The 13,538-nt window shown below is 32.7% G+C and overlaps 2 protein-coding genes and 1 pseudogene across 2 annotated transcripts; all 3 read right to left on the bottom strand.

Moving 5' to 3' along the window:
• Positions 1–3,990: 3,990 nt before the first annotated feature.
• Positions 3,991–5,558, bottom strand: LOC107655851 (CD59B glycoprotein-like). Its single transcript, XM_016443439.1, has 4 exons — positions 5,440–5,558; positions 4,593–4,645; positions 4,377–4,499; positions 3,991–4,243 (listed from the first exon to the last, which is right to left on the bottom strand). The coding sequence occupies exons 1-4, from the start codon at positions 5,475–5,477 to the stop codon at positions 4,131–4,133; spliced, it is 327 nt and encodes a 108-aa protein (XP_016298925.1). The 5' UTR covers positions 5,478–5,558; the 3' UTR covers positions 3,991–4,130.
• A 2,153-nt stretch (positions 5,559–7,711) lies between these two features.
• LOC107655850 (CD59 glycoprotein-like) lies at positions 7,712–9,158 on the bottom strand (annotated as a pseudogene).
• Positions 9,159–11,376: 2,218 nt separating this feature from the next.
• LOC107655849 (cytotoxin 7-like) lies at positions 11,377–13,028 on the bottom strand. The gene is made up of 4 exons (XM_016443438.1): positions 12,929–13,028; positions 12,739–12,807; positions 12,228–12,347; positions 11,377–11,890 (listed from the first exon to the last, which is right to left on the bottom strand). The coding sequence occupies exons 2-4, from the start codon at positions 12,788–12,790 to the stop codon at positions 11,775–11,777; spliced, it is 288 nt and encodes a 95-aa protein (XP_016298924.1). The 5' UTR covers positions 12,791–12,807; positions 12,929–13,028; the 3' UTR covers positions 11,377–11,774.
• Between the last annotated feature and the right edge of the window lie 510 nt (positions 13,029–13,538).

Here is a 13,538-nt window from a genome sequence, read left to right as displayed (position 1 = left end):
ATTTAATTACTTAGCCTACTGTACAATTAGCCTTGACATTTAACTTTATGAATATTTCTTAATATTTCTAACATTATCAATTCTCCCTGAATTCTAGAGCAGAAAAGACTGGTTTATCGCACCAGGGCAATCATTTTACTTTTAACCCTAATAATAGTGTAGGGGAAGTGAAACTGCAATGTTCAGACCTTGCCTTCACTGAAGGGGTGTAAATGTTCCTTAAAGGGATGGTTCACCCAAAAAGGAAAATTCTGTCATTACTCACCCTCATATCATTCCAAACCTTTAAGACCTTCCTTCATCTTCAGAACACAAATTAAGATATGTCTGATGTAATCCGAGAGCTTTCTGACCCTCCATAGACAGCAATGTAACTGAAATGTTATCAGTCCCAGAAACGTAGTAAGAACATCGTTAAAATAGTCCATGTGATATCAGTGGTTCAACCATAATTTTATGAAGCTACAAGAATACTTTTTGTGTGCAAAGAAAACAAAAATAACGACCTTTCAAATTATTGTCAAATTATTATTCAGCAAACATTTAAAACCACAATCAGGGTTTCAGACTATCAAAAGCAGTTTAATCAAGCTTTTTTTTAAGATATCATATAATCAAATTTGGAGTTTTGTGTTTTATGTCTGATAGCTTTGTCTTCTAACTAAAGGTTGGCTTTAGGTGACATCATCCTGCACTCACGGGCGTATCCAAATTTTTGACCAATCAGATGGTCTCTAGAGTGAGTATGTCTCTCTTTGACTCTGTCTTTGATATGTTCATCCCATGATTTAATATAAGACACAACAACACAGAAATGTCATTTCATTTCATTGAGCTGTTAGCTTTTGTTGATTTTTGGCTGTCATTGTTTTTTAAGGTTCTTTGAGACTATAATGTGCTGCATTCTATTAACTCAAACTCAACTGAATGCAGTTGTGGTGAAACGTCAGAGGAACTTCAGGTCAATAGTAACTTTTCTGAGTAATATTTGTGACTCTGGACCACAAAACCAGTCATAAGGGTACATTTAAACGTCAGAGGAACTTCAGGTCAATAGTAACGTTTCTGAGTAATATTTGTGACCCTGGACCACAAAACCAGTCATAAGGGTAAATTTTTTGAAATTGAGATTTAAACACAGTCTGAAAGCTGAATAAATAAGCTTTCCATTGATGTATGGTTTGTTAGGATAGGACAATATTTGGCCGAGACACAACTATTTGAATATCTGGAATCTGAGCAATGCATATTACTAATTAAAAATTCAGTTTTGATATATTTTCGGTAGGAAATTTACAAAATATCTTCATGGAACATGATATTTACTTAATATCCTAATGATTTTTGACTTAAAAGAAAAATCGATAATTTTGACCCATACGATGTTTTTTTGGCAATATACCCAAGCGACTAAAGACTGGTTTTGTGCTCCAGGGTCACATTTGTGGTTTTCAGTAAAACCATTGCATAGGAACAGAAAACCTCAGAGTTCACAAAAGTTCAAAGTTGCACAAGCACCTGACTAAATGCATGCAAGATTATCACTTATTCTTACACGGCTCTCTGAAGGTCTTGATTGGTCAATGGCATCATTCTGCGGTCAAGCATTTTTATATGATAATCTTTATATTTGACTGTTGCCATGTGTGATTTTCTGACACAATTGTACTACAGTTTCATGTTTCTCATGCCACTTGTATTACTCTTTCTTTCTTCTTATAAATAATACTATTTTTACATACTAACTATCACCCCTATACGGGAAATATCTTGCTATTTATGACCTAAAAGGGAAAAAATGACTGGGCAAAGGAGCATGGCATAGTTTTGACGTCAAGACAGTGAGTTACACAACTTTTGTCTGTTAAATTGGAGAAGCTCAGGAAATGAGCGAGAAGAGTGACGGCACACTGCTGTACGTAAAAGTTTGCCACTCCTTTCTGATTCATATATTTCATAATAAACAGTACAGAGGATTTGATGATAAAGAACATCATTTATGGCTTCATAGAGACTGTAGTGGAAATAAATAAGCAGGCATATCAAAATGTGTCATCAGGATGAAATACATGAAGGTGTGTCTTGTTCTTCTTATCTGAACAAAAATCTATTGAGAAAAAGCTGTTAGGAAATACATCATCATGAGCAGTGTAATTCAGTCTAATTAATCAGTACAACAACTTGCAATGTTTCTCTAATCCATCTGACCCACCCAAGTTCAGGTCATGGAGGACAATAGAGCTAACCTGAGTTAGCTTAACTACCAAGGAGTTGAATATTCGCAGAATTAGGGTTACCATCCCGACACATCCCAAACAGTCCAGTAGAAACATTGACGTTAAATATGGAGTTCCCTCTAGAGGCATGAGCCATTTACTGCTCTAAACATATCTCTGTGGCAAAGGACTGTTTTGGGTTCAGTATTAGTGATCCAATTAGTGATCCACTTTTGCTAGATTTGCAGTAGGCTACATAGTAAGTACACTGTGTACATTGTGTGAATTTTATGTTTGCACAGAATGACCTAGAAGTGTGCAGTATACAACAGAGCACAGTATCCCACAATGCAGTCCATGTGACTTGACCTTTTAGTTTCTGCCATGTAAGAAAAAAATCATGCAAAAAAAAAAATAAGTCAAAATGATGACATACGTAAGTCATAATTATTACATAAAGAGTCGGAATATTATTCGGAATTATGACTTAAGAAATTATGAGTTATAAACTCGAAAGTACGGCTTAAAAGGTTGAAATTATGACTTAAGAAGTTGAAATTATGGCATAATTAAGTCATAATTATTACATAAATCAAAATTATGACTTGCTGACTTGAAAGCTCATTGATCCGACACAACATAGGAGAGTAGCCTAATTTGTTTCAGGAATCGGGTTACTGGTTGAGCTGTATGTTTTTGAATTACTACAAAGAACCGGCTCGTAAGAGTCATTGTTCGTGAATCGGACTGCACTGTGCTTTGTACAATATGTTCTTCATATGAAGACTTCAATGCGAGCTGTCTGCAACTCACAATGAAAGCTAAGGTATTTATTTGTATTTTTTGACATCACAATTCATTAATTCATGCATGGTATTATATCAAACATTGACACTAACAGTTCTTAAAATAACCTTTTTTTTTTTGAAGAAGAAGATTTTAAAAATCTAAAGAACCTTTTTTTTTGGAATGGAAAGATTCCATTGAAGTTAATAGCTGCCAATAAAGACACTTTATTTTTAAGGGTGTAAATCCATACTAATTTTACTAGTTATATTGTGCACAGTATTCTCATTTTCTTTATACTTGTAATGCCTGTATGACCTACTGCATATTAGTGAAGGGTCATTTATGAACGATGTGCTCATTTTCAATCTGTTGCGTGACAAATGAACTAAACACTCAGACTTGAAGACACAGGTGAAATGATAAACAGCTGTAGCAAAATCATGTCCTTAATGCAGCATTTTGTTCATGCAAATATTTTAGCTTTAGTATGAATCTGGAATACAGATATGAAAAAAGTGCCCATACTTGAAAGAATCACCTTAATACTAATTTGCATGTTGTGTAACATCTTATAACTCAACATTAGCCTATAACTGGTCTTGCATTAGTAAATAATTCTACTAATTTATATATGTGACCCTGGAGCACAAAAGCAGTCTTAAGTCGCTGGGGAATGTTTTTAGCAATAGCCAAAAAAACATTGTATGGGTCAAAATGATCAATTTTTCTTTTATGCCAAAAATCATTATTATATTAAGTAAAGATCATGTTCCATGAAGATATTTTGTAAATTTCCTACCGTAAATATATCAAAACTTAATTTTTGATCAGTAATATGCATTGCTAAGAACTTCATTTGGACAACTTTAAAGGCGATTTTCTCAGTATTTTGTTTTTTTTTGCACCCCCAGATTTTCAAATATTGTCCTATCTTAACAAACCATACACCAATGGAAAGCTCATTTATTCAGCTTTCAGATGATGTATAAATCTCAATTTCGAAAAATTTACCCTTATGACTGGTTTTGTGGTCCAGGGTCACATATGTGTGACATGCACTACTTAAATGCCACAGTTTGGGTCATTTTTCCCTTTATGGCTTGATATGCATTGAGATTTGTGGGTTTAAATAACCGGGGTGTTGCACAGATCCGTCTGACAGCAACTGGCTGTAATATAGGGACTGGACTGAAGAATCATGCAGTCTGCCATACTAATGCACCTCCGGAAGTAAGAATCTAGAGGAATGGATAAGAAAATATAAGAAAAAGAGGTTCTTTGTTCATCCTGATGTGTTTTTCCTCTGTAAAAGTCTGTCTATACATTATTATTTTTTTGTGCAAAATCCAGTAATAATACTAGAAAACTCACAGGGAGAGATAGTGAATCTGGCAGCTACACAGGTGTCTTTTTTATAGCCACATGTCTCCTGAGTGGTCACACAACTTCCTCCAGGTGTGCGGGGGACACAGTTGTGACATTTCAGGGCAGATCCTACAACACAGTTAATCTGATTTTGAAAAAAATGCTTTTTATGACATTTTAAATGCACAATCAGACTCTTTAGATAAGATACCATTAACCTACCATTTGCCAATACCAGGGCGAGAACAAGAACCAGCAACAGAACCTTCATCATTCTGTTGAATAAAGTGGAAAACTAATCAATTAACTAGGCTATGAGGTGAAACAATATGTTGTGTCACAAATATAATACAAAAATGCAGCAATATGTATGGATAATGACATATGTATTGTACTGTGTAGTTAAACCAAAATTAAAGCTTAGACAAATTTAATTTAGCATCAGATATGGTGCATCAAATATTGTAAGCCCAGAAGGTCAATCGCTTGAGATTCCATGTTTCTTAATTATTATAATTAAATAAAAAATTAAATACATTATTTAATAAAATAGAATATTTAAAACATTTTAAATGTAGTTGGGGATAGAGTGCAAGAATATTAGTCTAACATAATTCTGTAGTTTTTGTTTCAAATTCCAGTGCTTAGACTACAAATATGAATTTCAAAACATGTCTGTTTTTAAAACAGTCTCATTTTGAAAAAAAAGTATGTTTATTGTTCATTAAATGTATTATTATATATTAAATAAAAATATATATTTTGTATCTGTGACTTTTACACTGTGACATTTTGATAATTTAGTTTAGTTATTAAAGAAAGTACTGATATAGCACATCAGTATTGTTGATTTTAAAGGATGATTCTCATAACTGCACTACAATTATATATATATTTGTCCTGCATTATGACACTGAGAATGTGAGGAGAAATGCTGTTAATTTGTACCTGAGTGTCTGAAAACATTTTATTTGCTTACAATTCTCCTATAAGTGCTAAATGAATCTTATAATAACATTAATGCAGTCTAATCTAACAAACAAAAGTTGCATAATGTGTGTAAACGTACCTTGACTGTGAAGCAGAGCCGAGCTGAAGTGAGTTCATGCACACATATGTCTGTCTCTTTTATACTGTGATGCTGCCTGTAAACTTACAGGAATCTTTGTCTGGAATTTGGAAATTCCATGTTGAATTTAGGCCAAAGAGCCCTGAACCACAACACAAGTGTTTGTTCACTGTGTGCTCTTCGCTAAAGCTTCAGATGATAAGTGCCCCTTTTTATTGGTTTACTGGTCCATGTGGTTGTGTAACAATTTTTGGTTTGTTCTGCTCTGGTCTTTTCCAGTTTAGCCACAAAGATACATTGTTTCCTGTTATCTTATTTAATGTGCTTGCGCAAACCTGACCGGAATAGAGGTGCATTTGACACAATGTTACCATCTAGATATTTTACATATTTTGTAGGATAATTTTGTTGTGCATGAGCAGATATTCACTCTTATATGGTCTAAAGCAAATATGCCCAAACCAGGGCCTTTGCATTGAAATGTAGTGAATATATAAATGTACATTGTAATGTAATATAATTGGATATAATGCAACATTTACTTTAGCTCATGGCCACCAGTCAAGTCTGATTTTTGGCCCTTTGTAGTAAAACGTTTGGGCTTCTCTGCTCTGAAGCATTCAGTCTCTATTAAATGTCCAGAACAGATTTTTGCACATGACACACAATACACAGACTGCAAAAATGGACAAATTGTTTGCCACTCACTTAAAGGAGACATATTATGCCCCGTTTTACAATATGTAATATAAGTGACTGGTAGATGCACTGGGGACCTCATTATAGCACTTAAAACCTGGAAAAGTCCGATTTTCATGATATGTCACCTTTAAATATGCAACATAATGACATTATGCAACAATAATGTAGCATGCCTCTCTGTCTGTGTGAAATGCCTGTTTTTGCATAATACATACAGTTTCACCTGTTGTACTTTAATCTACTTTTTAAAAATAGTTGTCAGTGTACAATAATGGTTATAATAAGCTGTTTGTACAGTGAACAGCATTTGAGTAGATTTGAGGTGAGAGCGACACCAGGTGGTCTGGACGGGAATCTGCAGAGTTTCTCTACTGTTAAGTAAATGTTTGTGATAACAAACAGTTCAGACATTTTTATTTTTTATAAAGTCAAAAAAAAAAAAAAAACATTTGAAATGAATCACCAACATCAACTCATTTTGTAAACCATGACATCTATTGCTATTACCAAATCTGTAAATAAGATAGTGACGCCTCTTTAAACATCTATATTAGCAGTTTTATGTTCTGAATTGACAAACTCGACTGTTGCTCTGCTGAATAAAAGTTTGTTACGTCATACTGTTTTCAACCTTGGTTTTGAAACACTTCAAGATGTCACATTGCCCAATGTACCATGGAAATTATGTCACTTTTGTTGGTTTACTTGCGCAGTGGGAAATAAGGTGGATAATGGCGTTTTAAAGCATAACAAATATGCTTTCCATCTAAAACAAGTCAGTTTTGCGTAGTCTATAAGTTATCACTCCCGCAAAATCACGTCTGCTGACCTGAAACAGAGCAATCCCTTACCAAAACCAGTTTATTTTATTAAGTATACTTAAGTAAAGTTCAAATATATTTTAAGTATACTTTATGTAGCAAGTATACAAATATCAGTGTACTAGTAGTATACTTCTAGTATATAAAAGTATACTTTTAAGTATACTTTAAGTATAACAGTAGTAAACTTTAAGTACACAACTAGTTTACAACAATATTTTTAGCTTGTACTGAAACTATACTAAAAGTGAACTTATATGAATACTGATAGTTTTCAAATTAAATACTTGTAGTAGCATTTTTAGTACACTTTGAAGTATAGTCTTAGTAAACTACTAGTTTAGTAGTTTTATAGTATGCTCGTAAGTTTTCTTTAAGTGAACTTTACATCATACTTTAAGTATACTACTATGTCCCTATTTAGGTATTAATTTGTATATATTTTGTTACATGAATATCTGAACATACAAAACACCAAAAGAAAGAACAGGGCATCTGCTTGTAAACAAAAACATTTTATTCTAGCTTCATGCATTCTTTTTTTTAAACACTTGAATGTGGGTACGTTTCATAAATAATAATACAAAAAATAAGTAGGCTATAAGTCAAGTATACTTAAATGTCATTTTAAGTATATTTCTGAGAAGTACATAAAGCCCATTTCTAAAAAGTACATAAAAAGTAGACTAAAAGTATACGTTCCTATTTTTTTGTTTAAAAGAAGTATACTAATAGCACACTCGAATAAACGTATTTTTCGTAAGGGATAACAAGGTGGTCTTCCTAGACCGGGGTGTTGCACAGATCCGTCTGACAGCACTTGGCTTTAATATTGGGACTGGACTGAAGAATCATGCAGTCTGCCATGCTAATGCACCTCCAGAATTAAGAATCTAGAGGAATGGGAAAGTGAATGAGTGTCACCGTTCATGTGTTTATGTGACAGTCTTTCTAAAGCTCCTGTATTTTAGTGCATCTATTGCACACGTGATGGAAACGCACAGGGAGGGATGGTGAATCTGGCAGACACACAGGTGTCGTTTTTATAGCCACACGTCTCTTGAGTGGCCACACAACTTCCTCCAGGGGTGCCGGGGACACAGTTATAACATTCCAGGGTAGATCCTACAACAGTTATTAGGCTGATTAAACAACATCTGATTAAGAACTATTGATTTCATGACACTTTAAGTGACTCAGATCAAACTCTTTAGATAAGGATTCTGATCTAAAACAGTTCAGAAACAGCAGTTTGGGTTTTAAACATATTTGCCAACACCAGAGCGAGAACAAGAGCCAGCAGCAGAACCTTCATCATTCTGCTGAATAAAATAGAAAGCTAATCAGTTGACTAATCTGACTACAATATATCATGTCACAATATATTACAAAATTTCAAAAATACAACAATACCTTCAGCTTCCAAGTTGATTAATTGTTCGATTAAAATTAAAATACTTTGTTTAATAAAATAAAACAAAACATTTTAAGCATTTTAGAACAGTTCTAGATGATATTACAAATTTAATATTTTATTATTACATATTTTAAAATATTTTGTTATTATTATTATGAATATTCGTTTTTTGTATCATTGTGGCTTTTTATATTGTGATAATTTAGATGATACTCTATTCATAAAGTAGCACATAATATTTGATATTATAATATTAAATAATATATTGTAAATATTATAATAAATATAATATTTTTGAATTTATTTAGCTGATTTTAAAGGATGATTTTCATAACTGTATTGCATTTTGTTTTGTTTGTTTTCAGTTATACATTATAATACTGACAATGTAAGAAGAAAAATTAATTTTTCATTATAGTATGTCACAATGCAAAATGCACAATTATTTTGATTTTGAGGTGAGAAATGACCTGCACCTTAACAGTTTTCTCAGAATTATTGTTAAATTATCTTTCCATGCCTTATTATTCTAGACAGACCAGAGAACAATAGTAGTTTAGATCCAATAAATGTTTGTGCTTTCAGAGAGAAAATGCTGTTACATCAATGTCTGAAAATCTTACAACTTTCTTACAGTTATCCCATTAAAACTGCTAAATTAATCTAAACTGAATTTAACTTAATACAGTCTAATCTAACAAATAGTTGCATAATGCTGTGCTAACGTACCTTGACTTGAAGCGGAGCCAGAGCTGAGAAGAAGTTGGTTCATATGCACCTGTGTCTGTCTCTTATATACTGTGACGCTGCCTGTAAACTTCCAGGAATCAAACAAAGATAGAGTGTTTTTCTCTTGTCTTATTTAATGTGCTTGTGCAAGGTTTACTGAAATAGAAGTATAACTTAGTAAGGGTCGCTGTAGGGACACGTCCATACCAGTATCCAGTGACTACTGAATTGTCACCAGCAACAATTTTAATCAAACAATTATTATATATTTATATGTAACCACTGTTGTTATTTTGGAAATATCTGAAATGGGTCATACGTGACAATACTTGAGAAGTTAATAGAGTAGAAAACTGCTTTTTTGATGTATGGACAAAGTAAAAACATGAGATAAATGTTTACATTTCTGCACCAATGTCAAAATCAAACCTAATGTATGCCCTTGGGTACATTTGATAAAATGTTAATGTTTTGTAGGATGATGTGTTGTGCAAGAGCAGATGTTCATTCTTACACGGTCTAAAGCACTCGGTCTCAGAAATTTGCACATTGCACATTTTGTACAGCAAAAATAGACAAAATTGTTTGCCACTTGCTTAAACATGCAACATAATGACATTTCGCAACAATAATATAGTATGCTACTATTAGAAATGTTTGTTTACATTGTATAATGTGTACAGTTTTACCAACTCTACTTTTCATGATTCATCTATTTTTTACAAATAGTTTTCAGTATACAGTAAAGGTCACAGTATGCAGTGAACAATTCAGTTGATTGAGTAGATTTGAGATGAGAGCGACACCAGGGGGGTTGGGTGGGGGCTGCAGGCTGTACTGGACAGGGTTTTTTTGTTTTGTTTGCACAATGACTAGGAAACATTTCTCAATAGGTCACTTTTTCAAAACTCCTCACACAGTGATCATAACAGCAGTCTGTATGTGGGTTAAACTGTGGATAATTTTCCATTGCTTTGACACAAAATGCATTACATTTTAAATGAAGGGTCATCCCATCCATGTCAACTCAGTTTTCCCCCAAAGTTTGCATGTCTTTTATTATATTCTGGTTCTTGACCAACTTTTCTTTTGTTATCCTTATTTTACAAGCCCCATAAGGTTCATTTTCAGAGATATTGGGATATCAATGTGACTTTAAGAGTAAATTGTTAAACTGTACACGTTTGTAGTGGTCAAAACCCAAATGTGGGTCACTTTGCATACAAATGATACTTTTTCTTTAAAAGAGGAATGTCTGAAGAACAAACAATGTTGAAACTTGAAATGTATCTTGTTTCCCTCCATAAAAACAATTGCATCTAACTTTTCTGTCTGAGTACCAAACATTTTATTTTTCCTGTGTGCTTGTAACACAAGTAGTATTAAAGATTCTGGTTCTTAAGAAACTTTTTAAGGCCATATATGGTTCAAACCTAAATGCGGATCTCAGTGTGGCGCCATGCAAATAGTTGAGTTCATTTTCAATGGTCGAAAAAAATGAACGTAGGACACTTTGCATACAAGCTGATGTGTATTTAACAAGGAATATCTGAAGAACAAATAATGTTGAAACTACACTGTAAAAAATGACCGTGAATTTAATGGTAAAAGACTGTAAAAATGCTACAGTAAAAGCCTGTTAAATGGTTAACGGTAAATTCCCCTACTATATACGGTGAAAAGCTGTATTGGACATTACATGTAATTTTACGGTAGTATACCGTTTTTGGAAGTGAAAAAGACCATATAATTTACAGTGAATAACCGTAAATTGACATTCCCAGAATTACCTGCGTTACATTTCAAATTTGATGTTTTTTTGTTGAAATAACTATGTTTCTTCTTAGTTTTTTCTTATCAGTTTTGTATATTAGGGTTGTGTGTTACACTTAATGTTGTTAAATGAATGTTTATTGCATTATTTCAGTTTCATGTGTGTTACCATGATGGTGTTTAGCGTTTGTGTGAATGACACTGTGCACCTTCTATATATATTATTATTTAAAAGCTGCTTGTGATGGGCTTTGGTTCATCATGTGACTTTCTCATCACCACCTGCATTTGGTGGTTATCAGTGTATAACAAAGGTACAAAACAGATTTTAGTACTTCTATAGGTTGGTATATTAACATTATATCAGTTAATAAAATTATGGTATTTAACTGTAAATTTAAGTTAAAACCGTAAAACCTAAAACGTTGCTACCGTATTTTTTATGGTAAAATTCTGGCAACCACAGCTGCCGTTTTCTTACCGTAAATTTTACGGACTATTTTTTACAGTGTAGAAATGTACCTGAATTTATTCACAAAAGCAATAATATCAGTCTGTACATTGTTATTAACAAGGAAATGGCAATTTAGCTGGTGCAGTCTTTTTTAGTTAAATTGTAAATTCTTCACATATTCCACAATTATTCATCCATGGCAAATGCTGAAATAAATCGCAATCATGAGTAACTCATATCGTAATATGATAATTATTGTTGGGCAAAATCTTTAAAGCTGCAGTCCGTAACTTTTTTGTGTTCAAAATGTACAAAATTTATATAAAATATAAAAAAGTTACAGACTGCAGATTTAAGTAATAGAGATGTTGAAGCCTCTTTAAACATCTGTATTATGGTAAACATGGCAGTTTCATGTTCTAAGTCGACAGAAGTCAGTCTAAATGATGACCATGTTGTTGCAGAGATCAGACTGGCAGCATTTAACTTTCATGGCAGTGTTACTCGAGAGAATAAGACACTCTGTCATACTGCTGCATCTCCGAAAGCCCATGACTAGAAGAAACAGAGAAATCAAAACATATTTGATGTTTATGCACATCATGATTTTATCTAATCACAAACATGTATTTGCTTATAATGCAAAGAATCACATTACAGCTTCAGTTTGGTAGCATCCCTGTCAGTATTATTTTAGTATCACTGAGATACTATTATAGTTTTTATTAATAGTCTGAATTAGTTTTTATTTGTATATTTTCATTTTTGTGGTACATTGGAAATTAAATGTGAAAAGTTGAAGTTGATAGTATTTTAGAACATTTTATAATAATATAATGCATTTACAGTACATCTGTCTACAGTGTGAAGCTGACTGGAAGGTTAAACTCACAGGGAGGGAAGTTGAATCTGGCCGCTATACAGGCATCTTTTCCAAAGCCACAGGTCTCTTGAGTTTGTGTGCAGCGCGTTCCTCCCTGAGGAACACAGTGGTTGCATTTCAGTGCAGATCCTGCAACACAAAGTGCATGCGTGATCACCAAATCAGCACTGAACTTTTATTATAGAGTCTTGAGCATGAGTTTATTAATAGTTTGCACAATCAGAGTCATACATACTGTATATTAAATAAAATAAAATAAAAATGTTGCCAAGAAAACATTTGTCAATTTTCATTTACTAAATTAAAACTGAAATAAAAATGTATAAAAACTAAATAGACATATTTAAAAAAATAATAATAATAATAAACAATACAAATAAAAAACCACATTTACTAAAACTTTAAATAAAATTAAAATGTAAAATATGTAAAAATATATAATTATATTAAAATAACTATAATAGTCCCTCAATTGAATTATGTGCATGTTTAACCTTTTAATTAGCATCTTTTAACTCACCGTAGTTCAACACCAGAACAAGAACAAGGGCCACCACCAGCAAAGTCTTCATTATTCTGTCGATTAGAGCTGAAAATATTAATAATAATTAAAAATCACCAATAAGAGTGCGAAAAGACCAAAAAAAATGAATGCAATTCAGAAACAAACTAATCTATCAATATCTGTGTATGTTGTTTTAATAACTTACCTCCCAAGTGATGTAGTATTGAGTGTATTGTAAGTTCATAATAATCACTCGTGTGTGTCTCTTATATATACTTGTCATGTACTCAGGAGTGAATCATTTCCAAGAAAACAGGAATTCCCACAGTGTTTGAAACCGGATCATTGTGTTCAAATGAGGCCACAGACACTCAATAACATTTGCCAACTGTGTTTGGTCATGGTTTACTCATGCAATAGCTTCAGATCATCAGTACTGATCGTGTCATGTGCTTGTGCAAGATCCTGTTCTGTCCTGTTCTACAACAATAAACCACTTATTTTTAATATGGTGTGAGAAAATATTAAAGAAATAATTATCTGTGTTTGGGTATCAAACTAAACTATTATGGTTGTGTTTTCCTCTTTCTCAACAATGCGTTTACATGCATACTCACCCTATTAAAATGGGTCGTAACACTTATATTCTTTAATATTTCTAATTTGGTATATATACACTTTATATAGTATATATATATATATATATATATATATATATACTGTATATAAATCTTTTTTACCTGTGTCTATCAGACTTTATAATTCCTCAGTATAATAACGTATTTTATTGTGCAATATTATATTTTTACTTGTAT

This window comes from Sinocyclocheilus anshuiensis, unplaced genomic scaffold, assembly GCF_001515605.1.
Source record: "Sinocyclocheilus anshuiensis isolate Anshui unplaced genomic scaffold, SAMN03320099.WGS_v1.1 scaffold1373, whole genome shotgun sequence".
Taxonomy (NCBI): Eukaryota; Metazoa; Chordata; class Actinopteri; order Cypriniformes; family Cyprinidae; genus Sinocyclocheilus; species Sinocyclocheilus anshuiensis.
Note: the sequence above shows the minus strand (reverse complement) of the source record. Positions and strands in the feature narration are given on the sequence as shown.

What these genes read in the sequence shown, in the direction of transcription:
- LOC107655849 (XM_016443438.1), bottom strand. Translation starts at nt 12,790, where the DNA reads ATGAAGACTTTGCTGGTGGTGGCCCTTGTTCTTGTTCTGGTGTTGAAC. An exon ending in TGTTCTGGTGTTGAACTACG is followed by an intron (nt 12,348 to 12,738) that starts GTGAGTTAAAAG and finishes TTTGTGTTGCAG; the next exon opens with GATCTGCACTGAAATGCAAC. An exon ending in CAGATTCAACTTCCCTCCCT is followed by an intron (nt 11,891 to 12,227) that starts GTGAGTTTAACC and finishes TGTTTCTTCTAG; the next exon opens with TCATGGGCTTTCGGAGATGC.
- LOC107655851 (XM_016443439.1), bottom strand. Translation starts at nt 5,477, where the DNA reads ATGAACTCACTTCAGCTCGGCTCTGCTTCACAGTCAAG. An exon ending in GGCTCTGCTTCACAGTCAAG is followed by an intron (nt 4,646 to 5,439) that starts GTACGTTTACAC and finishes TTTATTCAACAG; the next exon opens with AATGATGAAGGTTCTGTTGC. An exon ending in CGCCCTGGTATTGGCAAATG is followed by an intron (nt 4,500 to 4,592) that starts GTAGGTTAATGG and finishes ACTGTGTTGTAG; the next exon opens with GATCTGCCCTGAAATGTCAC.